Raw genomic sequence first — 26,376 nt, forward strand, 5'->3', positions numbered from 1 at the left:
TCATACATTATGACATTGTAATGTTGAGCAAGATTTTTAGTTGTAATGATATTTGTACTGTTGAGATTTTGAGGGGTGTGTGTATGTGGTAACTTCAACGTAGTTAGTTGGAATTGCCCCGGCTTGATTAGGAAAATCGGCAACACCGCAACAGAATTTGTGTTTTGTTGCCCCTCCCCCTCTGCGACTCAGTATTTGGGGGATTCCTCTCTTAGGCAGGGGTTTTATGGCAATCGGCCTACCTCGCATTCTTATTTCACCGTAACACCGGTTCACTAACCACCGACCAATTCCGCCTGAGAAATTCCCTGTGACATCACGACATCGCTAGCGACGCCCCCGGTCACCTGACCGTAAGTGGCGTCATAGGGGAGGCGGGGTGTAGTTTGGGGTAAGCCCTTTTTACTAGCGGCGTGGCCCTTACTCACTCTCCGGGGGTTCCCCGTGCTGCGGCGCCCCCCCCGGATGCAGAGTATCGCAGTACACACACACAGCGTTACTGATTTAGTGACAGATAACCAAATGTAAGAATACTGTCTCTACACACAAGGCAAGTTCCGTTTCCAGATCTGATCAGTTGTCACATAAAAGGGAAGAAAGACATGAACAAGCACGGGTCTCAGTGTATTTTAATACAATGGCGTCTGATGTTTGACTCTCACTCATCTCCCGTGTTCAGTTCCCTGTGCTGCTTGTTTTTCAGTTTCACTTTCTTTTGTCAGTGCTTGTCACATCTCAATCCACAGCACACACCCCATATAAAAGTGTAATTGCAGCCTTCTTCATTCTGACCGCTCTCTTTCCCTTTTTCCCCCTCTCTTGCTCTCCCTCTCCACTCTCTCTCCTCGGTCTTGTTTCACGTGTGCTAGTTGATGACAAGCACACGCTGTGTGTGTGTGTGTGAGTGGAAAGCCCTCACCCGGGTTTCCACACACACACACACACACACAACGCATACAGGGTAAAGGAGAGGAAGAGTGGAGGGCTGATTTCTTTCTTTCCTCTCCTCCAACAGTCTCCATGTTCCTAGTAAACGTGGGAGAGGGTGAGCGAGAGAGAGAGAGGGAGACGCTGCTACAGTCACACTGAAACTGCTAGTCCCTGTCTGTCTCCCGACTCTGACTGACAGGTGAAGGCAGTGTTAGAGAGGTCTGGCTACTGTCTGGTTTCTGTTCCTTGTCATAAGGAAGACCACAGATATTGTCTGATGGAGCTCTTGTGTAATTGTGACTGTGTTCGTTTCATGTGAGCAGATGTTGCTCGACAGACTGTTTGTTGTTGTGTGTGTGTGTGGCCGCGATCCACTTTTATGCCGGTTTGATTATTACATTGTCTCGTTCTTCTGATTTTGTTCCAGGGCTGAAGAAATCCCAGAGATGATTGGCTGTAGAAGCTGAGACTCGACGAGACAGGCGATCTTGAACTCGGTGCTATTCTGAAAGGTGAGTGTGTGTGTGTGTGTGTGAACATTTTGTATTTTTGTACTTGTCTGTGGGAATATGTTAACCAGCCAGAGCTGTTTATGATCATCTGGTCATGGCCTCTCTTTACATGAGTGTGTCTCTGTCTGGTGCATCGTGATCACACACACACACGCGCCCTGAGAGAGGGGGGGCCCGTCAGCATGGCCAAGTGTTGTCTTTTATTTCCGTCTCTCTGGAAGCTAAAAACGAAGCGCCTGAAATATCTTCTCCTTAGGCTTTTTATAGGGGGAGAGGAAGAGGGATAGACCCACTCACTACACACGCTAGTAGAGCTCATTTTGGAAGCAACACTGACTGGTGAGTGGGGAGCATTCTGCTGAGCAAGAGTGGCTCACAGTGAGTGTCTGTTTTGAGCAGGAGTCTCCTTTTTCTTCCACTGTAGAGAATGTCTATGTTTGGACCATGGCCTTTTTTTCAGGTTGTGTGTGTGTGTGTGTGTGTGTGTGTGTGTGTGTGTGTGTGTGTGTGTGTGTGTGTGTGTGTGTGTGTGTGACTATGTGCCAGGCTCATTTCTGCCATGTGGATACAGGCAGCACAGCCTGTGCTCTCATCGTCAGCCTGTCTCTCTCTCGCTCTCCTTCCTTGAAGAGCGTTTTTTTTTATTTCTTCTTAATCTATCCTCCAATCCTGTTCAGACGGTCTGTTGGGCCTTCTCCCTCTCCATCACGCCTGTTCTAATGGGATTAAAACCAGGTGGATTCCATACACACGGAACACTAAATATATACACACACACACACACACACACACACACACACACACACACACACACACACACACAGAACCATTGGCTAGTCTGTAAGGATTACAGTAACCTCCGTGCGCTCTCCTAGGTCTGCTAACTCCCCCAGAGCCATCTGCTCTGCTAATAATCCTACAGTAGAGCTACCATCGCCCCCTAGGGGCAGGGACACAGTACAGCACGACCAGAGTACACTAGCAAATACTGACAGAGATGGGCAGACACAGTGGTCAATACCTGCGGTACCTGGAAGAACAGACTGGTGGAAAAGTTGTTTAAATTAGCAGTTTTTACTGCAGCAGAAACAGTTTCTACACTCGATTCTCTCCACCTACATGCACACATTTTTAGTTCTAGAGGAGCATAAGCTCTCCTCCCCATTCCTCAGCAAAACGTTCCATTGCTAGACTTCCTCCTTGCGCCGCTCTCCTGTCCTCTGTCGACAGTCTCAACCCCATCGCCTGTCTAGTTCTAAATCACACGCTGAATTATGTCATGGAAGACCTACTGGCATGTGTTGACTGCTCTGTCCATATTTCTGTCTAATCGTGTTCTCCCTCCCTCCCTCCCTCCCTCCCTCCCTCCCTCCAGTTCAGCTGGCTGTATTGTATTTGTGTTGTTGACGTGTCGAGGGTCTTCCTCGGTGTTGGCGCGTGGCCTTCTCTGTGCTGCGGTGGAGGGCTTCACAGACGCAGCTAGTGTGGTGAGTCGAAAGTCTGAAATACTTAGATTTTTGGGCAACCCACAAGTAAGTGCCACAGTTTTGTGTGCAGGTTTCTTAAACGTACCCAGTGTGTTGAACGTGTGTGTGTTGAGTCCGGTCTCCGTCTGTCTCCCTCCAGGCTGGATGCATCACGCAGTAGAGCAGTTTGGCGGGCGTGGCACACGGGACTCCTTCCCTCTGGACGGACTCAGCCGGGGAACATGGGCTCCCGTGGGCGGCCACGTCACCTGGGCGCCACCTGCCAGGTATGTTAAGTCTCCACGGCAATTGACATCCCCCCCACACACACACACACACATACACACACCAACAGTCAATGAATTACACCTACACTGACTGCCTCAGCCTTGTAGTCCCTCCCTTGAGGTTTACGTCCACAAGTTCCGACTGTTAATTGTTCTTCTAGGTTCAAATTAATATTTGTATTTGTTCAAATTGGTCTGGTCTCAGAGAATTTGGCCCTGGTCTGACCTTTGCACTTGTTTTCTCTACCAGGTGTCCGCCAGGTGTCAATCAACACCAGCTCCTACCCCATCTACCGCCCAGTCACATGGGTGGACTGAACCATCCCAGTAAATTCTTCAATAATGGGTGAGTCCAGCATATATTCCATTGGGCAACTTACTGTGTTCCATACTATAATCGGATTGCTGTAGTCTCCTCCATTCTCTCTGGTCTTTATCACAGGCCTTCACGACTCCAGACTGTAGTCACCTGACTGTCTCTCTTTCCCTTCATGTCTCTGTTCCCCGCCAGGCCCATGCAGGTGCGTGGCAGTGAGAAGCAGGAGCTGGCCCAGGCCATGTTACCTGGCCTCCAGAGAACGGACCAGCAACACCTCCCTCCTCCCCCTCACAGGGCATGGGAACAGCCGGGTCAGCTGTACGAGTCGCCCCTCCTTCCTCATCCATCCGTACCCCTGCCCAGCGACCACGCGACCCGTCTGCATGGCGGGTATAGCCCCGGGCCTCCCGCCAGCCTGCCCCCAAGGCCCAATCAGCTACTGAAGGTGAGCGAAAGAGCCAATGATATCGTCATACAGGAAGAGTGTCGATAAACGAGTGGCCTATCAGTGAGCGAGGAGGAAGGTGGGTGTCTTGTTCGGAGAGAAGATTAAACCCTTCCTCTCTCTCTTTGTCTCGCTGCCAGTATGTGGACCCTCAGGAGCAGCATCTTCTCAGGGGTCCGACATCGCTGGGTGATGACATGTGGGCTCAGGTGCAGCAGAGGGGTTACCCAGGGAAGATGTTGGGAGGGCAGCTGAAGAGACTGGCCCCCCCTCTCGGAGAGTACTCGGTTATCCGGCACACCCCGCACCCCTCTCGCCCCAATGAGGACTGCCCCAGTCCCAGCAAGAGGAAGAGGAGCTCTGAGCAGGTATGTGGATGATTTGAAACCTCTGCTTTTAAAAACTTGACTCGTGCATTTAAATGTACTTTACACCAAAAGTTGACTCGTAAAGGATAAAGAGAAACAAAGTCTAAACTTTCCCACATGTAGAATCAGGTGATTGCATAGAATAATTAGCCATTTTCTGATATCTAAACTTTGTCGTTGTTATTTGACCATGTTGGTTAGATGGGATATGGTGTAGTACCTAAACCCTGCTCTCTCCAGGTTCCACACCCAGGCATACAGAGGTTCTCTGGCCCAGGAGGGCACCCCCTGCCCCCACAGCAGCAGCCCCCGTCCCACTACCCCCCTCCTCCACCCAAACCTGCTTTCTGGAACCCCATGCACAAGGCGAGTGGCGCCCCCCGGGCCCAGCCCGAACGCAAGAACGGTTCCCCTGAGTTCCAGGTCCGTGCCGTAAGAACACTTAACACTTGCTGCTCTATATCAAGAACGTGACGAGATGGAATGTAGCTTTACAGCACATTTTATTTGATGTTTGGAATGTCAGGTTATCTCGGCTCCCCTGGCTTTCCCACATTCTGAGCCATAATGTTAATCCTCTCTCTCTTTCTCTCTGCTAACAGGAGTCAGTCAAGTCCTGCATGGGCGGCTACACCTACAAACCTCCCGCCCCCTCGCCCATCTCCCCACCCCTCACCTCCTCCCCGGGAGGCTACCCTCAGAGGCACAGCGGGCCCCACCCACCCCACAAGCCCTCATTCTCACCTCAGGCCCTCAATCAACCCCCCCACAACAACCCCCACAGCTCTCACCCGCAGTACCCTAAACAACCAGCCCCGCCCCGCATGGGGATGGAGCCCAGGGGAGGTCCTCCTACCCCCCAGAGAGGCCCTACCACTGGGGGTAGGGGAGTCAACAACCATCCGCCTCCTCACCACCACCAACCTCCAGCAAGGGGGGACAGGGACAGTAGGGAGCCCCCCCAACCCTCACCAGCAAACCACACCGGCGTGCCTTACAGCCACAACCCCCACTTCCAGCCCCACCCCGGGCTGGGCCACACTGCCCCCCACCCCCCTGCTAGCAGCACAGCAGTACCTCAGCAGCACAACCCCAGTCCCTCCCACCATGAGGCCTGGAGGCCCCAGGGACAGGGGCAGGGCAGGCCACAAAACAACCACCCCCTGGTGAGTCCCAGGTTCCCGGCAGAGCGAATGTTGCACTCCACTGCTACTAACTCTTCTCCTTTTGTTAAGGTTGGATTATCATGTGATCTCCCCCTTATTCACTAATTATTTGCAACATTCTGAATTGACGCCCGGCCAGCTCACTACCCCCTACGCAGTTAATGTAGACCTGAAGAGATCGGGAACAAGTCACATTTTACCCAGCTATGGGCCAAATGTGATTTAGCAGAGCGTTCAGTTTGGAATTGATTGGGCTTAGTTAATTGAGCAATAAGGCCCGAGGGGGATGTGGTATACGGCCTACATACCGCGGGTAAGGGCTGTTCTTATGCACGACGCAGCGCAGAGTGCCTGGACACAGCTCTGAACCGTGGTATATTGGCCATATACCACAAACCCCAAGGTACCTTATTGCTCTTATAAACTGATTACCAATGTAATTAGTGCAGAAAATATTTTTTTTGTTTTTGTCATACCCATGGTATACGGTCTGATATACCACAGCGTTTAGCCAATCAGCATTCAGACCTCCAACCAGCCGGTTTCTAATGTTAAATTAACAATGGACTTGGAAGTGTAAAGTATGTCCTTTTTTTTTATCTGTATCATTATCAGTGTATCAAATTACTTTTTGCTAGGAAACACTAGGAAGTGTACGGTTGTGCCTCAAATCTGGTCAAATGTAGTGCACTATATAGGGAATAGGGTGCCATTTGGGGCGCATACTGGATCTATAGCTCTCAATCTCCAGTGCATTAATCTAGCATGTCTCTGTTTCTCCCTGCAGGAGTCGGGTCACTACAGGGCAGGGCTGGTACCTCAGGGGCAGCAGAACCAGGCTGGGGAGACCCGGGGTCCCGCGTCCCTCCAACACCATCAGCACCCCCACATCAGCTCCCCTCAGGTTCCAACCAGAACCCCCGTCATCATCTCCACCCCCCAGGCCCTCTGCTCACAGTCCCAAAACAACCGCTACAACAACAGTAGTAGTATTACTGGACCTGCACTCTCCACTGTGATCACAGCACCACCTGCTGTGTGTTCTACTAACAGCACCTGTAGGAGAGGCAGGGAGACGATGTCACTGCCCCACCAGTCCTCAGCTGCGTCTCAGCTGGAGAGAGACCCAGAGAGGAGCCCCATCCACCCCATGCTGCACCCAGGGTATCAGGGAGCCCACGCGGGCACTGCCAACCACCCACACCGGGCGCCACCCAGGCCCCAGCAGCAGCAGTTCCCTAGCCAGCACCACCAACAGTCTGTCCAGGGGAAGTCTTACTATGGACGGTCTGATCCGGATGGCACTCCGGCCTCCTCTTCATCCTCCTCCTCTTCGTCATTCTCAGGACACCAGAGGGCAGGGGAGAGCGTCATCACCAGCAGGGGGTCTCACCCCAGCCCCCTCACCCAGACTGAGGTCACTAGCTCACCCCTGCACCGCCCCATGCCACAACCCCACACTGTCAGCTCTGCCCCCCAGCCAGCCTCCAGCCCCTCCTACTCCAGACTCTGTGCCCAGCCTGCCCCCCAGGCTACCACCACCTCCTCAGCCAAGGGGTATCTAAATTCTCGACCCCAGCCACCTCCACCCTCAGCCCCCCAGTCCATGGAGGAGGCTCTGGATAAACTGGATGCTGAGCTCCAGGGTCATATGCAGGCCGAGGAGAGGAGGGAGCAGGAAGAGCGGAAGAGGAGGGAGAGGGAGCAGGAAGAGAGGAAGAGGGAGTGGGAGAGAGAGCAGGAAGAGCGGAAGAGGAGGGAGAGGGAGCAGGAAGAGAGGAAGAGGAGGGAGTGGGAGAGAGAGCAGGAAGAGCGGAAGAGGAGAGAGATGGAGAGAGTGGAAGAGGAGAAGAAAAGAAGGGAATGGGAAAAAGAGCAAGAGGAAAGGAAGAGGAGGGATTCGGTGAGGGAACGAGAGGAAGAGGAGAGGAAGAGGAGGACTGAGTTGATGAAAGAGGAGGAGAGGAGGAAGGTGGAGGAGGAGATGAGCCGGAGTAATAAAAGAAGAGAGGAGTCTGCCATCGAGAGTCTGGAGAGACTCCTGTCCGGCAACTCCTCTGCTCCTCCACCTCCTCGCCTGTCCACCGTCTCCTCCTTTGTCCCACCCACCCCCAGACAGTCATCCTCCTCGCCCCCCTACCCCTGGCTGAGCCGGGGCGGGGCTCCCCCTTGTCCCCCAGGCCAGGCACCACCACCTCCCGCCCCCCTGGAGATGTCACGGCCGCCCCCTCTCACCCCCCAGACGGAGTACGCCAGGGAGAAGCAGAGGCAGAGAGAGATGTGGGGTGAAACCCCCCCCTCGTTATTACACACTAGTAACGTCACCTCAGGGAACAACGCCCTGACCTCATCGGGGCCCTTTTACCCCAACCACCCCTCAAATAAGACCTTGACACAAGGTGCCTCCCCCCGCCCATCCAAAGACACCCCCCATCCCAAGGAGAACGATAGTCAGCAGACCCGAGGGGGAGCGATGGGCGCTGTGGATCCCCTCCACACCTCCAGCACGGTCACCCTCCGAGAGCCCCCCAAACTCTTCCAGGCATTCCCCAGGGATAGCCTTTCGTCTAGGCCCAGCACCTCCAGGATCAGCAGCAGCACGTCCAGCACAGGGGGCCTCCCCAACAAGCGCATGCCCAGCGGAGGCCTAGGCAGCCTGGGTTGCAGCACTAGCAGCAGTAACAGCGGCGACTCCGACAGCGCCCAGTTTGAGGAGGAACCCTTGGAGCTCTCAACGTTACTCCCGGACGGTCTGGCCAACATCATGGCCATGCTGGATGAGTCCATCAAGAAAGAGGAGGAATCTCTGTACTGCAGCGACCGGAACGGTGCTAGGGAGACCATCATAAATGCCTTCTCTGCTATGCCGCCGGCCAAGAGCTATCTGTGCGCCCCGGACCTCATCCCAGCGCCCAATCAGCAACCGCAGGACGACTTTGTTGGGACGAACGTCCACGCCAGCCCCCCTGTACTGAGCCGACAGGGTTCCCTGGCCTCCCCCTGCAGCCGGACCTCCTCCATCAACGAGGAAGACGAGGAGGGTTGTCTCGCCCTGAAACCCGCTTTGGAGCTCCACGAGCCAGCCGTCCCCCTCAACTCCGACCCCCAGTCAGGGACTAACTACAGCCACAGCGATCTGGCTAAACTCTACGGTCTCCCGGAGCCTGTGAAGAGCGAGGGTGATGACGAGGATGAGGAAGATGAGTCGGAGACCCCGTCCAGTTCCCCTCCCCCGCCCCAGAGGCCCCACCTCCACCAGACGGGGGTGAGCAGCACCTTCAAGTCTCAGGCCGCCCTGGAGAGCCAGAAGTATGCCTACCGAGGAGGTCCGTTTGGCCGCCCGCCCCCCTCTGCTCTGGGGGGACTGAAGTACTCCTCCTCCCTCTCTCTGGGTCCCGACATCCAACAGCAGCAGAATAGCACCTCCCCCACCTCGGATTCCACCAATCACCCAGGCTTCACGCCGTCTACGGCACCTCCCCTAAAGACCCGCCCACACTCCCCCTCCAGCTGGGAGGCAAAGAGACAGGTCAATATCAAGATGGAGGAGCCTGATATCTGGAGAGATGGGAGAGAGGCCATGGAGAAGAGGCTCCATTCCACGAGGGTGGAGCCCAAGTGTTATACCTCTACACAACCAATCAAGATGGAGCCCAAGGAAGAGGCCACGCTTACAACCATCTCCGAGTCTTCTCTGGCCGAGCTGGGCCGAAGCTGTGAGGTTCTCCTGACCCGACACTCCAGCTCCCTCCCCAGAAAGAACCCCTCCGACAGGACCAAGACTGAGCTCAAACATGAGGCCAGGCACCACAAGCCCGAGAGAGAGCGGGAACGACACCGAGAGAAGGAGAGGAAACCCGGCCGGAGCAATAAGCACGGGGAGAGGAAAGAGGGGAAGAAAAAGCCGAGAGAGAAACGAGACGAGATGTCCTCCTCCTCCTCTTCGTCCTCTCACTCCTCCTCCTCCAGTTCCAGTTCGAAGCGGCACAGGCACAAGGAGAAGAAGGACCACCGGCGGATCCTCGGGAACCTGGACCTTCAGCGTAAGGAGATCCGGGAGAAGGACCGCGACCGCGTTCGCGCCGACATGAGGAGGAAGGAGGCTGGGTCCACCAGCGAAGGTGAAACCTCCGAATGGGCGTCCCGTAGTAGAAGTGAAAGAAGTTCAGGAGTCCTGTCTGCTTCTCCGGACAGAGGGGCTGGATCAACGCTGCAGGGTTCAGCTGCTGACTTCATGAAGCTGAAGGCCCTGTCGGACGGGCCGCCCAAGGAGCTGAAGATCAGGCTGATCAAGGTGGAGAGTGGCGACCGAGAGACGTTCATCGCCTCTGAGGTGGAGGAGAAGCGGACACCCCTGGAGGAGATCAGCATCGAGAACACCGCCGCAGAGGTCATCAGGGCCTGCAAGTGAGTATGGAGGAGAGAGAGAGGGATGGAGGCGTGAACAAGGCAGGGGTGTAGTGAGTGAGTGAGCGAGGTGGGGGGATTACCAATGAGAAGTTAAGAGGGAGTTACATTCTAGTTAATCCATTTCTTTAAAAGACTAAGCTAACTTATTGCTACAGTTTGTGACGGTGTTTGCGCTTAACATTTGTCTCTCTCTCCCTGCCTCAGGGGTGCGAGGGTGAAGGGGAAGTTCAGAGAGTCCTACCTGCTCCCTGCGTTCTCTGTCAAGCCGCTATTTACTACAGAGCCCCTCCCACGGGATAAACTCAACCCCCCCACGCCCAGCATCTATGTAAGTCGATCGTCATTCGCCATAACACGAACCACCGGTTACTGTAGCTAATTTGACCTTCACTCTATTCGATTTTTCTCATTTCACCCTCTTGCTTTCTCTTTGAAAGTGTGTATTAGGATGCCTTTATGTATGCCTGTGCTGCCCTCTTCTGGTAGAAAGATGCACCTGCTATTTGTGACGGTACTTACTCTTCGGTTCTCTTTCCCCCTCTCTAGTTGGAGAGTAAGAGAGATGCCCTCTCCCTGTACTACTGCAGTTCTGTACAGACCCCAAGAACCCTGTTACTGTCATCAGAGGACTGGCCGGGTCCCTACGACTCAGTGAGTTTTTATATATACACACACACACACACACACACACACACACACAGACTATGTTATCAATCATTTATTTAACCCCGACATAAACACACTATCTACCACACGTTAGAGTAATCACAGGACTTGGTACCATTGCTTTTGGGAGTCTCTTTATTCAGGTTAGAGTTTTTCCGTCATGAATCTTGTTCTGAAGGCAGCTCTGCAGAGTGGTCGCTAGCTTGGCACAGCCACAAAGTCATGATATAAACCTAACCTTAACCACACTGGGAACCCTAATGCCTGACTGTAACTTGAGACAAAAAGCACATTTTGTTGTTTTTATAAATCTGTACAATATAGCCAATTTTGACTTTTTGAAGCTGGCTTATCCAAGGGGCAATTGCTCAGTTCTGCCTCCAGGACCAAACTTCAACCTGCTCCCTTTAGGCCATACCATGTCATCCTTTAGTATGTTTGTATATTAAACCCCTTTTCTCCCTCTCCTCTCAGACCTGGGTCTGTTCTCCACGAAGTCTCTGGTAGATGCTAACTCTGAGCATGCTGTGGAGGTGAGGACCCAGGTACAGCAGCCTGCTGATGAGAACTGGGACCCCAGCGGCACGGGGCAGACCTGGCCCTGCGAGAGCAGCCGCTCACACACCACCATTGCCAAGTACGCCCAGTACCAGGCTTCATCCTTCCAGGAGAGTCTGCAGGTACAGACCAGACTCGACACACACACACACACCTCTTACTTACACACACCTCTTACTTACTTCTACCTTATCCCTTTCTGTGTCTTCAGGAGGAGAAGGGTAGTGATGAAGAGGCTGAGGAAGATGAGGAAGACAAGGAGAAGACGAGTAAGGAGACCAGCCCTGAGACACCTAGCAAAGAACCCACAAGTAAAGATGCTACAAGTACTGAACAGAAACCAGTGGGGAAGATAATCAAGTTTGGCACCAACATTGACCTGTCAGACCCCAAGAGGTAAGCTGGAGATGGATGCATTGTATTACCGCATAGAACACGTGGAACTTTTCCCATTTCTTCCAGAACTTTCCTCTTTGTTTTTGCGGACCCCTAGTGGTCAGGTCTTAGTATTACATTATTACAAAAACCCCTCCCCTAAACGTCTATTGTCTATAGTACATAAGCGCCTTAGTGATGATCGCATCGACGCCAATACTGCTGCTCAGATGTTGTGTTTTGTTGGACAATTTGAAACTCACAATAACCCTCTCCCAGGTGGAAGGCCCAGCTGCAGGAGCTCCAGAAGCTTCCGGCCTTCATGCGCGTGGCGTCCAGCGGCAACATGCTGAGCCACGTCGGACACACCATCCTGGGCATGAACACTGTCCAGCTCTACATGAAGGTCCCCGGGAGCCGCACGCCTGGCCACCAGGAGAACAACAACTTCTGCTCTGTCAACGTCAACATTGGGCCTGGAGACTGCGAGTGGTTCTCCGTGCACGAAAACTACTGGCCGGCCATCGACGACTTCTGTGAAAAGTAAGTTGCGTCGGGTTGATGCTTGTACCGCGATTCCTTGAATGCGCTGATGATGACGAGGTACAAGAATATATTCCTCGTCAGTTTTTGAATCTGCGCTTCCCGAGTCACTTGAGAGTAGCTTTCAAGACCGTACGCCGTAAGAATGTGAAATAGCACAGGCGTCTCATCTACTTAAGTTTACCATTCTCCCAACGTTATCATCCACTACCTCAGAGGATCTTACCCCCGTATCTCTCTCCCCCCCCCTCCTTAAGGCACGGAGTAGACTACCTGACTGGTTCCTGGTGGCCTGTTCTGGAGGACCTGTACCGATCCAACATCCCCGTGTACCGCTTCATTCAGAGGCCCGGGGACCTGGTGTGGATCAACGCAGGGACCGTCCACTGGGTCCAGGCTGTGGGCTGGTGCAACAACATCGCCTGGAACGTGGGCCCACTCAACTGTACGTGAACTCCCTGACACAGACGCCTACATTAGTCTTGCTGCGGCTGCAGACCTTTCACTCCACTATCCACTGAAACGCGTTGCAGTAGAGCTGTTTCTTGACTTGAGTGTTTAGTGTTATTTTATGGATCTGTTGGTCTCGGTCAGTCATTTTGCCTTGGGAGTTTTGAACTTCAGGGCGACGACCCCCGGTTCATATCCACACTAATGAGACTCATAAGTAGAGGACTAATGTTGACCTATTTTTAAAAAAAATATATGTATATATGTCACTACTATAATGGCACCTTATCCTCCCTGTAGCCTACCAGTACCAGCTGGCCCTGGAGAGGTTTGAGTGGAACGAGGTCAAGAAGGTCAAGTCCATTGTCCCCATGATCCACGTGTCCTGGAACGTGGCCCGCACCGTCAAGGTCACCGACCCCGACACATACAAGATGATCAAGTGAGTATTCAGACTGATGGACGTGTCTTCCGGTTGATTGGTGGCTCTACAATGGCAAGAAAAAGTATGTGAACCCTTTGGAGATACCTGGATTTCTGTGTAAATTGGTCATAACATTTGAACTGATCTCGGTCACAACAAGAGACAAACACAGCCTGCTTAAACTAATAATACACAAGCAATTATGTGTTTTCATGTCTTTTATTGAATACACTGTATACGCATTCTCAGTGCAGGGTGTGAACCCTTGGATTGAATAACTGGTTGACCCTCCTTTGGCAGCAATAACCTCAACCAAACGTTCTCTGTAGTTGCGGATCAGACCTTCACACACCGGACAGGAGGAATTTTGGACCATTCCTCTTTACAAAAGTGTTTCAGTTCAGCAATATTCTTGTGATGTCTGGTGTGATCTGCTCTCTTGAGGTCATGCCACAGCATCTCAATCAGGTTTAGGTCAGGACTCTGACTGGGCCACTCCAGAAGGCGCATTTTCTTCTGAAGTCATTCTGTTGATTTACTTCTGTGTTTTGGGTTGTTGTCCTGTTGAATCACCCAACTTCTGTTGAGCTTCAATTGGCGGACAGGTAGCCTTACATTCTCCTGTAAAATGTCTTGATAAACTTGGGAATTAATTTTTTCCGTTGATGATAGCAAGTTGTCCAGGCCCTGAGGCAGCAAAACAGCCCCAAACCGTGATGCTCCCTCCACCATACTTTACAGTTGGGATGAGGTTTTGATGTTGGTCTGCTGTGCTTTTTTTTTTCTCCATACAGTGTTGTGTGTTCCTTCCGAACAACTCAAATGTAGTTTTGTCTGTCCACAGAATATTTTGCATCGTCAAGGCTTTTAGAGATACTTTTGTAAACCCTTCCCAGGGGGGTTCACATACTTTTTACAACCTACAATGTGAACGTTTTAAATTATCTATTCAATATAGACAAGAAATGCAGAAATGTGTTATTAGTTTAAGCATACTATGTTTGTCTATTGTTGTGACTTAGATGAAGATCAGATCAAATTTGAGGACCAATTTATGCATAAATCCAGGTAATTCCAAAGGGTTCACATACTTTATCTTGCCACTGTATATTAGTTACAAAGGATACAGGTCAATAGGTCAGATTGTGATTATGCTACTAACTTGTGTTCTGTTTAATAAGGGTTGCAGTGTCATGACAGGGACACACTATCACTGTGTTGGACCAGAGTTTTACCTCGACAGGTCATGTGACCAGGAAAACTCTCGGTCCTCTTCATACCTGTATCCTAACCTCATCACTCACTCGCTCACCCAGGCACTGCCTCCTGCAGTCCATCAAGCACATCCAGGTTCTGCGAGACCAGCTGGTAGCAGCAGGGAAGAAGATCTCCTACCAGAGCCGAGTGAAGGACGAACCAGCTTACTACTGCAACGAGTGTGATGTGAGTAGTACTTCTACCCAGTATCTACCTGCTGCCCTCTCAATGCAAAACCCCCAACCTCATGTTTTATCCTCGGTCTGCCAGCACCAAAACACCTTCTAACTGAACTCAAAACATACACACACACTTACCACAGTCAGAGCCCATCGCTCTTCTGATACCACATTACTTCAAACCCCCGCCCCCCCAATCTTCCGTCATGGTTGCTTCGGCCTGCATTCAATTCCTCCCCATTCGTTACAAGACAAAGCCCTTTACTTGTGTACTGAGTATCTGTGTGTATATATCTTCTGTCCACCAGGTGGAGGTGTTTGACCTGCTGTTCGTGACGTCTGAGAGTGGCAGCAGGAAGACCTACGTGGTCCACTGTGAGGACTGTGCCCGCCAGAGAAACCCCAGCCTCTCCAACAACGTAGTGGTTTTGGAGCAGTACCGCATGGAGGAGCTAATGAGTACCTACGACGCATTCAGCCTGGTGAGGACACACACACACCCTTTTCTTATAAGACGGGTACCTGCATACCAGGAAATCGGTGTCAGTCTGCCTAACAACCTGAGGACAGCAGATGTAACGTTTCCACTTCTGTCTCCTCTCTCCAGACTGCAGGCCCGAGTACACGGTGATAAAGCTCCTCCCTCTCCACGTCTCACAGCCATAACCAAAACTCCTGCCAGACAGGACTTAACATCTTTAAAAAAAAACTTCTTTTTTTTTCCCCCCCTTCGTTATTTAAGATGTTTTTACTACTGCTAATACTTGCCGATCAAACAGCCAATCGAAAACCAGTTTACTACTCATCACTGTTTACAAAACCGAACCGCCAATCAAATGCCAGTTTACCCTTGTTGTAGACTGTTCATGAGCAGCGTTCTGGTTTCCGGAGGACTTGAAAAAAATGGAAAGGCAGTTGGTGCTAGTTGCCATTGTGAACAAGCAACAAAGGGTTGACAGTTATCAATGGCATGAATTTTAGTATTTCCATATCTTTTTTTTTTTTAATCATGAATTCTGAAATTTGTAAATGCTGTGTATTTTATGTGGGGTGCTGTTTGTTTGTTTTTCTAAAATAACGTATTTTCTTTTGAGACTAGATCAGCCCTAGATATATACCACATTGGCCTTGTGACTTGTATTTAGAAGATAAATAAGATGCATTTTTTGTCTAAAAGCATTAAGAATAAGGAGACACAATAAAAATACAATTGTTTGAAATGCTTAGAAACATACGGGTTTTAAAGTCTTTTTTTTAGATTTTCTGTTTAGTCTTTCTTACTCTTGTATGTGTTGTGTTTTTACAAATGTATAATGTTTATTTCCACGGGAACGCGAAAGAGTCAATTGTCACAACTCTTTAGGAGTACATCAGGTCTTTTTGTTTTAATGAATTGCTTCCATTTTTGCATCGTTTTGTACCTCTGATTTTGTTAGTTTTTTGCTTAATATACAGATTTATAATTTTTCTTCTGGATTTTACATTGTACATTTCTTTTTTTAATTTAAAATGTTTCTTATATTTATAGGATGTCAATGTTCTCCCCTTACTTTTATTAGGGTTTGAAAGTCCTCTGTAACAACTGAAAGGGTGTGTTATGGGAGGACAAGGTTCTCTGGTGCTTCTTCTGGTTCTATATATATATATGATATTTCTAATGAATATAACTTACACTTTCCCTGTAGTTGGTAGGATCCACTGCCGAGGTTGAGTTGACGAATGGAGACGGTCTTTTTAATGCGTGGGGGGGAAATTGTCATAGTTTTTCATTCTTTTTAGGGGGCTTTTATTTTGTATTTTTTTATATATATATATTATTGTAATCTGTTGGAATATTGACTTATGGGATAGAAAGGTGCTACAGTTTTCGGATAAACTATTTTTGTTTTTCCTTCAAGATAAATTCTATTTTTCCTGTTGCAATATACCTTCCCTTTCCTTCTCTTTGTGGTCATTTATTTAAAATGCACTCTTTAGAACACACACACACACCAAACTGAGCCAGACATTTCTTAAACACTTTGTGAATTTGTGTGACATTTTACTATGACTTATTAATAAATAAACGCTTTTGATGAAGCCAAAAATGTGCATATAGTTGAATTGTTTAAACTCTGATGGTACACGCCTCATCTGAACAGCGAACACTGACTGTCAGGAGTGGTTTTTTGCAGACAAACCACATCTCACACCTGATACAGCCACCAATTGTTCATGTAACATCCCAGTCAGTCAAATCTGAAAACAAAGTCCAGAGCAGTAGCCTATAAAACCTATCTAGAACTATAGATCAATGAATAAACCCCTCTTTGAGCTGGATTCAATCTGTATCGCTGAAGCGTTGTACATTTTGATTGCAAAAGAGTAATTTCTGACTTGGATGACATATGCAGCGTTTTACTGTGAAAGCAGTCTTGACTATAGAATGTTGCCTTTTAAGTTTGAAGTTCAGCGTTAGTGCGCTTAAGTGATTTAGATTGAATCTAGCCCTTTTTATCTGACTTCCTGCCTGAGGCTGATAGGCTGACCACTGATGTGGATGAGAGCGGATATCTTCTATTTACGCTTTGGGCCCATATACAATAACAACCCGAACTCTCATATCGCTTAGCCGAGCTAGATCTTATCGCTGGCACTTGCAGAGGTCTCCTCATTCAAGTCAATCACTAACGGTTCCTTTTGTTTCACATGAGTGTGTGTGTGTGTGTGTCTGTGTAAAATTGAGTGGTTTCCATAAGGTGAATTCCATCCAAGGTTAAAAAAGCAGGCCCAAACAAACACACATTGTCACACAGAAGACGGGGCAGGAAATCACAGTGAACTCACAGGATTCAATGACAATGTCCAGATTTCATTTTCCCCCTCAGCTAATTCCACTGACTGACACTACAGCAGAGGTGTAAGCCCACCCAATCAGATTGAGCAAAAACATTAAATAATAATTATGCTCTTTACTTTGTGTTCCAAACAGGACATTATTAGTTTTTACCCAAACATGCAAACACCAATAGATATTCATAGCAAGCAGTGCACTGGCTTAGTCAGATTTGATGAAATATTTAAAAAATGTACCTTTATTTTACTAGGCAAGTCAGTTAAGAACAAATTCTTATTTTCAATGACAGCGGGTTAACTGCCTGTTCAGGGGCAGAACAACAGATTTGTACCTTGTCAGCTCGGGGATTTGAACTTGCAACCTTCCGGCTACTAGTCCAACACTCTAACCACTAGGCTACCCTGCCGCCCCCTATAACAGAACAGAAGAACTGGAAAGACATTCATTCTCATGGTTGCCAAAAATAACTAAAATCCACACCTTCAATAAGCCACAAACTCAGAAAAAAAAGAAACGTCCCTTTTTCAGGACCTTGTCTCAAAGATAATTAATTAAAATCCAAATAACTTCACAGATCTTCATTGTAAAGGGTTTAAACACTGTTTCCCAATTAATGAACATGCACCCTGTGGAATGGTCATTAAGACACTTACAGATGGTAGGCAATTAAGGTCACAGTTATGGAAACTTAGGACACTAAAGAGGCCTTTCTACTGACTGAAAAACACCAAAAGAAAGATTCCCAGGGCCCCTGCACATCTGCGTGAACGTGCCTTAGGCATGCTGCAATGAGGCATGAGGACTGCAGATGTGGCCATGGCAATAAATTGCAATGTCCGTACTGTGAGACGCCTAAGACAGCGCTACAGGGAGACCGGACGGACAGCTGATAGTCCTGGCAGTGGCAGACCACGTATAACAACACCTGCACAGGATCTGTAAATCCGAACATCACACCTGCGGGACAGGTACAGGATGGCAACAACAACTGCCTGAGTTACACCAGGAACGCACAATCCCTCCATCAGTGCTCAGACTGTCCGCAATAGGCTGAGAGAGGCTGGACTGAGGGCTTGTAGGCCTGTTGTAAGGCAGGTCCTCACCAGACATCACTGGCAACAACGTCGCATATGGGCACAAACCCACTGTCGCTGGACCAGACAGGACTGGCAAAAAGTGCTCTTCACTGACGAGTCACGGTTTTGTCTCACTTTGGGTGATGGTCGGATTTGCGTTTATTTCGTCGAAGGAATGAGCGTTACACCGAGGCCTGTACTCTGGAGCGGGACGATTTGGAGGTGGAGGGTCCGTGATGGTCTGGGGCGGTGTGTCACAGCATCATCGGACTGAGCTTGTTGTCATTGCAGGCAATCTCAACGCTGTGCGTTACAGGGAAGACATCCTCCTCCCTCATGTGGTACCCTTCCTGCAGGCTCATCCTGACATAACCCTCCAGCATGACAATGCCACCAGCCATACTGCTTGTTCTGTGCGTGATTTCCTGTAAGACAGGAATGTCAGTGTTCTGCCATGGCCAGCGAAGAGCCCAGATCTCAAAACCATTGAGCACGTCTGGGACCTGTTGGATCAGAGGGTGAGAGTTTGGGCCATTCCCCCCCAGAAATGTCCAGAAACTTGCAGGTGCCTTGCTGGAAGAGTTGGGTAACATCTCACAGCAAGAACTGGCAAATCTGGTGCAGTCCGTGAGGAGGAGATGCACTGCAGTACTTAATGCAGCTGGTGGCCACACCAGATACTGACTGTTACTTTTGATTTTGACCCACCCTTTGTTCAGGGACACATTATTCAATGTGTGTTAGTCACATGTCTGTGGAACTTGTTAAGTTTATGTCTCAGTTGTTGAATCTTGTTATGTACAAATATACAAATATTTACACGTTAAGTTTGCTGAAAATAAACGCAGTTGACAGTCAGGACGTTTCTTTTTTGCTGAGTTTATGACTGCATTGAGGCATATGTCACTGTGCTTCTATAGCTATATGCACCATTCCACTGCCTATTTAAATTTGTTCATTTAGCAAACAAGATAGCTCATAATCCAGTGCCTTTATCACAGTCAACACACCTATATTTTAGCATTAGAAATGCTACATTTTCTCTCAGCCTCGTGGCAAAATGTGTAGAATAGCAGGAGATGACCAAAAAAACTGCACATTTTCATTTCTGCCCCATTATAAAATGTTTAGCATCGCAAGAGATTTGCTTTAAAACAGCCACATTTTGTCTGGCCTCTTGACAAAATGTGTAGAATAGCTATAGAACGGCAAACGCTTCTCTTTTTTGGAGGGAGCCCACCCACCAACACATTTCTGGCTGTGCATTCTCTGAGGGTATAGGAATGGACTATGAAATAACCAGTAATCGGGTTTTTTACATCCATTATTGATCGAACACAATCAGGAGAATTACGCACATACCAACGTGAGGGACAATGAAGTGACAAGGCCCCTCATATTTCAAAAACACCAAACATATATCCACCAATCTAGAGAAATCCAGGTCCCGCAGTGAGAGAAGGAATGTCAGTGTGTCCCATCCTGTGGCCCGGTGTGAAGAGGTCAACGAGTTCGGAGGAAAGCTGGACAGAATGGAGGACATCCTGCTTCCACAGGAAGTCGCATCCGCCGTCCACTCCACCCACTGAGGGTATAATAAGAACTGGAGACTGCGTCCAAGATGTCCGCCCGTTGTATTCAAGGTAATCTACTCACGTTCACATATGCCGATTCATGGACCGTCTATACCCAGGTTGCATCCTGTGTATACGAACCATCACATGCGCACGAGCACTGAGTGGAGCAGCGACGTCATCACCTCATCCACAAACATGACAGACATTGGATAAATATAAAATGTTCATATGTTCGGTTGTGAACGTTTTTTTTTAAGTATTTGACAATTACATGAATAATTCAATAAATGTTTTGTGCACAATGATTATCGCTAAAGTGTCTTATTAGGAATTTTCAAATCTGACCTCTGACCTTTACATGGAAATAGTCTTTCTAGGCCAGGTGTCAGTTAAACTGCAGTACCGACGCAAAACTGTCTAGCTTCGAGACCGGAACCCTAGCCCCTTGACTCCACCCCAATCTGATGGCCACAGATGGTCAGTGTCTGTGTGTGTGACCGTACACTCACACCCCACCAACACAATGCTGGCTCAAGGGACTAGTGTGATCATCATGTTGTTGGACTAATGATGGGAAAATCTAGAAAGCCTTTGAAGCTATTGTTGACCAAGCTATTGCTGGTCACCGACTATAAATTAGGCTATTATTCATTTATAATTACTAAGATAGGATCAATGAAATATAGATTGTCGTGTATATAAATACAGCGCCTTGCGAAATTATTAATATCCCTTGGATTTCCTGGCATTTTATTATGTTACAAAGTGGGATTAAAATGGATTTAGTCGTAATGTTTTTGTCAATCTACTCAAAATACTCTATAATGTGAAAGTGGAAGAAAACTGATATTTTTGAAAAGATTAACAAGAATGTGAGAACTAAAATAGTAGTTGCAAGTATTCAGCCGCTTTGTTCAGGCAAGCCTAAATTAGTTCAGGAGTAAAATGTGGCTTAAAATGTCTTCATAAGTTACACGGATTCACTCTTGTTGAAATAATACAGTTGAAGTCGGAAGTTTACATACACTTAGGTTGGAGTCATTAAAACTCATTTTTCAACCACTCCACACACTTCTTGTTAACAAACTATAGTTTTGGGAAGTCGGTTAGGACATCTACTTTGTGCATGACACAAGTCATTTTTCCAACAATTGTTTACAGACAGATTAGTTCACTTATAATTCACTGTATCACAATTCCAGTGGGTCAGAAGTTTACATACACGAAGTTGACTGTGACTTTCAACAACTTGGAAAATTACAGAAAATTATGTCATGGCTTTAGAAGCTTCTGATAGGCTAATTGACATCATTTGAGTCAATTGGAGGTGTACTTCAAGGCCTACCTTCAAACCCAGTGCCTCTTTGTTTGACATCATGGGAAAATCAATAGAAATCAGCCAAGACCTCAGAAAAGAAATTGTAGACCTCCACAAGTCTGGTTCATCATTGGGAGCAATTTCCAAATGCCTAAAGGTACCACGTTAATCTGTACAAACTATAGTATGCAAGTATAAACACCATTGAACCACGTAGCCGTCATACCACTCAGGAAGGAGACGTGTTCTGTCTCCTAGAGATGAATGTACTTTGGTGCGAAAAGTGCAAATCAATCCCAGAACAACAGCAAAGGACCTTGTGAAGATGCTGGAGGAAACAGGTACAAATGTATCTATATCCACAATAAAACGAGTCCTATATCGACATAACCTGAAAGGCCCCTCAGCAAGGAAGAAGCCACTACTCCAGAACCGACATAAAAAAGCCAGACTACGGTTTGCAACTGCACATGAGGACAAAGATTGTACTTTTTGGAGAAATGTCCTCTGGTCTGATGAAACAAAAATAGAACAGTTTGGCCATAATGACCATCGTTATGTTTGGAGGGAAAAGGGGGAGGCTTGCAAGCCGAAGAACACCATCCCAACCGTGAAGCACGGGGGTGGCAGCATCATGTTGTGGGGGTGCTTTGCTGCAGGGGGGACTGGTGCACTTCACAAAATAGATGGCACCATGAGGCAAGAAAATAATGTGGATATAGTGAAGCAACATCTCAAGACATCAGTCAGGAAGTTAAAGGTCGGTCGCAAATGGGTCTTCCAAATGGACAATGACCCCAAGCATACTTCCAAGTTGTGGCAAAATGGCTTAAGGATAACAAAGTCAAGGTATTGGAGTGGCCATCACAAAGCCTGACCTCAATTCTATAGAAAATGTGTGGGCAAAACTGAAAAAGCATGTGTGAGTAAGGAGGCCTACAAACCTGACTCAGTTACACCTGCTCTGTCAGGAGGAATGGGCCAAAATTCACCCAACTTATCGTGAGAAGCTTGTGGAAGGCTACCCGAAATGTTTGACCCAAGTTAAAGAATTTAAAGACAATGACCCACTGGGAATGTGATGAAAGAAATAAAAACTGAAATAAATCTTTCTCTCTACTATTATTCTGACATTTCACATTCTTAAAATAAAGTGGTGATCCTAGCTGACCTGAAACAGGGAATATTTACTAGGATTAAATGTCAGGAATTGTGAAAACTGTGCTTGAATGTATTTGGCTAAGGTGTATGTAAACGTCTGACTTCAACTGTACATGTTGACATGATAACCCTTCCTCTGTCCCCCATACATACAACAACTGTAAGGTCCCTCAGTCAAGTATTGAATTTCAAGCACAGATTAAACTATAAAGACCAGGGAGCTCTTTTTGTAAGCCTCATAAAGAAGGGCAGTGATTGGTAGATGGGTAACAATAACAAGTCATATATCTAATATATATTTAAGCATGGTCAAGTTAATAATTATGTTGTGGATTAGAATATAATTACTTTTAATGTTCCAAGGGGGAAATTGTTTTAGACACACAATTATATATAAAACCACCCAGACACATCAAGATACAGTCGTCCTTCTGAGGGGTGGACAGGAATTAAACTGCTCAGGGATGTTACCATGAGGCCAGTGGTGATTTTCAAACAGTTGCAGAGTTCAATGGCTGTGATGGGAGAAAACTTATGATGGATGAACAACCTTGTCGTGACTACACAATAATGACAAATGACAGAGTGAAAAGAAGAATACAAATGTACAGAACTCAAATATTCAAAATCTTGTATCCAACAAGACAATAAAGTTATACTGAAGAAAAATAAATGACAATGCAATACACTTTTTGGCCTAAATGCAAAGCCTAATGTTTGGGACAAATCCAACACAACACATCTCTGATTAACTGCCTCATTTTCAAGCATGGTGTTGGTTGCATCATACAGTGGGCTCCTCAGAGGAGGAAGAGAACGACCATCCTCCTCAGTGAAATAAAAATAGTGAAACATAAAAAGTTATCCTTTTTAGATAAAACTATACTAAATATATTCACTTCACCAAATAATTGATTAAAACACACTGTTTTGCAATGAAGGTCTACAATAGCCTCAACAGTAGCTGCCATCCCCGTGCTTCACGGTTGGGATGGTGTTCTTCGGCTTGCAAGCCTCCCCCTTTTTCCTCCAAACATAACGATGGTCATTTTGGCCAAACAGTTCTATTTGTCACCAATATTACCGAAGGTGACTCTCCTTCTTGTTCGGGTGGCGCTCGGCGGTCGTCGTCGCCGGTCTACTAGCTATCACCGATCCGTTGTTCTGTGTTCCTTTGGTTTTGTCTGATTGGTATCACCTGTTTCTGTTTGGTTGTTAGGGTGGGGTTATATATAGTTTGTTCAGCCCGCTTCTGTTTCGTGCGGGCTTGTTCGTCTGTTCTGTGTTTGAGTGTATTTTGTTTGCATTTTGGGTTTCGCGCTGTCCGTTTTTATTTCTGATCATTTGTTTTCCTTCTTTTGTTCATGTTATTTTTCCTGGACATTAAAGCGTGTTTTTCGCCACATCTTTTGCTCTCTGCGCCTGACTCCACACCTCTTCACTCATTTATCGTAACACTATTTTTGTTTCATCAGACCAGAGGACATTTCTCCAAAAAGTACAATCTTTGTCCCCATTTGCAGTTGCAAACCGTAGTCTGGCTTTTTTATGGCTGTTTTGGAGCAGTGGCTTCTTCCTTGCTGAGCGGCCTTTCAGGTTATGTCGATATAGGACTTGTTTTACTGTGGATATAGATACATTTGTACCTGTTTCCTCCATCGCTACTGTCTTTTTACTGTTGTTTATTTCTTTACTTACCTATTGTTCACCTAATGCCTTTTTTTGCACTATTGGTTAGAGCCTGTAAGTAAGCATTTCACTGTAAGGTCTACTACACCTGTTGTATTCGGCGCAAGTGACAAATAAAGTTTGATTTGATTTGATTTGGCTGATTTATTTTGATTTTCCCAAGATGTTTACAGACAGATTATTTCACTTATAATTCACTGTATAAAAGAGGTACTGAGTTTGAAGGTAGGCCTTGAAATACATCCACAGGTACACCTCCAATTGACTCAAATGATGTCAATTAGCCTATCAGAAGCTTCTAAAGCCATGACATCATTTTCTGGAATTTTCCAAGCTGTTTAAAGACACAGTCAACTTAGTGTATGTAAACTTCTGACCCACTGGAATTGTGATTACAGTGAATTATAAGTGAAATAATCTGTCTGTAAACAATTGTTGGAAAAATGACTTGTGTCATGCACAAAGTAGATGTCCTAACCGACTTCCCAAAACGATAGTTTTTTAACAAGAAATTTGTGGAGTGGTTGAAAAACGAGCTTTAATGACTCCAACCTAAGTGTATGTAAACTTCCGACTTCAACTGTATGTAAATGTAATATTTCTAAAAAGATGTTTTGGCTTTGTCATTATGTGGTATTGTGTGTAGATTGATCAGGATTGTTTTAGAAAAAGACTGTAACGTAACAAAATGTGGAAAAAGTCAAGGGGTCTGAATACTTTCCAAAGGCACTGTATGTTGTGAAGTTTCATTCATAGGCCAGGATGTAGCAACGTCATGATGGGTACAGGGAAACTTTGACTATCATGTAGTAGCCTAAACCTGTCGATGTTACGTTGAGCTGGGTGAATGGAAAATGAATGACAGTCATCCATGCTGTGAAAGAAATAAGGCCAAGCTCATCAAAAAAATGATCGTCCTCCCTCGTCTTAAACAGCACCGACCACCACTGGCATCATGGTATGGGTATGCTTGACATCAGCAAATATTGGGGAGTTTTTCAAGATGGAGAGAAACGGGGTGGAGCTGATGTTGCAGGAATTTAATTCCTCTGTTTTAATACCCAATTAAAATTAAACACTCTGTCAATTCATAAGAATTTGTATGACCCTTATTTTATAGAGATCGACAGAGCCCGGTCTTAAAGTCAAATAGCAGCCTTTATTCACGAGAGTACTGAACACGATACAGGTTACCACAGGTTATAAACTGAAAATTACGTCATTACATTTACATTTACATTTAAGTCATTTAGCAGACGCTCTTATCCAGAGCGACTTACAAATTGGTTCCAGTACCAACCCGTGCCATCTCCGTTCCAGTACAAAGGCTGTATCTCAAGCCTTCCCACATCCGTCTCCCTACCAATTAAATATAATTTACGAGCCAAGGCCTTCTCGTGTAGATAAGCATTCTAGCCAGTCTGAAGATATTGTTCATTCCTACCAAGGAACAGACAGTCATTGTTCTAACTCTTGACGACATTCACACACATTATATTCTGTACTGGGATCAAGAAAGAAAACTCATACATATACAGAATAGTATTCTGATTAGTACATATACAGTAACATAATAGTATTCTGATTAGTCAGTCCTGATTGAAATATATACATAATTAGTCATCATTGATAAAAAATTCCCTTAACAGCTGAACACAGACAAAATCATTGCGGAAAACCTGCTTCAGTCTGCTTTACACCAGACTTTAGGAGATGAATTCACCTTTCAGTCGGAAAATAACCTACAACACAAGGCCAAATCTACACTGGAGTTGCTTAACCGTACACGTCTACTATGGAGGTTCCGCAAGACTATTTGAGAAAGAGTTGGCTGGACAGACAAAAAAAAATGGCCACTTTCACATGTAAACGCTGCAATTACCCAATCAACCAGTGAGAGGTTTCAAGCTGGACTATTCCCTGCCACAGATGCAATGACAGTTTGTTTTAGAAGCTATTTTCTCCATTTGCTTACTTCTTCTTCTCTCACTCCCTCTCCAACACGCTCTCTTTCAGCAACACTTCTGATTGAATTGCATCCACCACATCCCTCTCTTCCACCCTCCTCCCATCCCATCGACTCATTCATCCTCCGCTTCTTCTTACATAATCCAACCTTTATAAGCGTAAACCACAGGCCGTGTATGACGCAGACACATCTGTAAGGCAGGCTCTTGGGCGTAGTGGTGGAAGATGGTACCGATGAGGCATTTTCTTCTTTCTTGGTTCGGATAAGCATTATAGAAGCTAGCAAAAAACATGAACATGTAAAGCCCAGTAGAAGTGTGCAGTAAAAGATGGTAAAGATCAACAGTATCTCTAACTCATCTATTTGAGCCTGTTTGGATCCCCCGTCTCTCAGTC

The 26,376-nt window shown here is 47.0% G+C and overlaps 1 protein-coding gene across 1 annotated transcript in view; it reads left to right on the top strand.

Moving 5' to 3' along the window:
* The window catches only part of kdm6ba (lysine (K)-specific demethylase 6B, a), a 35,266-nt gene extending 18,820 nt beyond the window's left edge, over positions 1 to 16,446 (top strand). The window contains 22 exon segments of the mRNA XM_052459733.1: positions 1,016 to 1,129; positions 1,358 to 1,442; positions 1,699 to 1,781; positions 2,818 to 2,929; positions 3,069 to 3,195; positions 3,446 to 3,541; positions 3,707 to 3,959; positions 4,100 to 4,327; positions 4,568 to 4,759; positions 4,930 to 5,493; positions 6,281 to 9,900; positions 10,108 to 10,231; positions 10,450 to 10,471; positions 10,474 to 10,554; positions 11,044 to 11,249; positions 11,339 to 11,523; positions 11,782 to 12,045; positions 12,303 to 12,490; positions 12,796 to 12,937; positions 14,236 to 14,362; positions 14,664 to 14,837; positions 14,963 to 16,446. Of these exon segments, the coding sequence (XP_052315693.1) occupies positions 3,074 to 3,195; positions 3,446 to 3,541; positions 3,707 to 3,959; positions 4,100 to 4,327; positions 4,568 to 4,759; positions 4,930 to 5,493; positions 6,281 to 9,900; positions 10,108 to 10,231; positions 10,450 to 10,471; positions 10,474 to 10,554; positions 11,044 to 11,249; positions 11,339 to 11,523; positions 11,782 to 12,045; positions 12,303 to 12,490; positions 12,796 to 12,937; positions 14,236 to 14,362; positions 14,664 to 14,837; positions 14,963 to 14,986 (6,612 nt within the window). The 5' untranslated portion in view covers positions 1,016 to 1,129; positions 1,358 to 1,442; positions 1,699 to 1,781; positions 2,818 to 2,929; positions 3,069 to 3,073 and the 3' untranslated portion in view covers positions 14,987 to 16,446.
* The last annotated feature ends 9,930 nt before the right edge of the window (positions 16,447 to 26,376 follow it).

This window comes from Oncorhynchus keta, chromosome 13 (genome assembly GCF_023373465.1).
Source record: "Oncorhynchus keta strain PuntledgeMale-10-30-2019 chromosome 13, Oket_V2, whole genome shotgun sequence".
NCBI classification, from domain to species: Eukaryota; Metazoa; Chordata; class Actinopteri; order Salmoniformes; family Salmonidae; genus Oncorhynchus; species Oncorhynchus keta.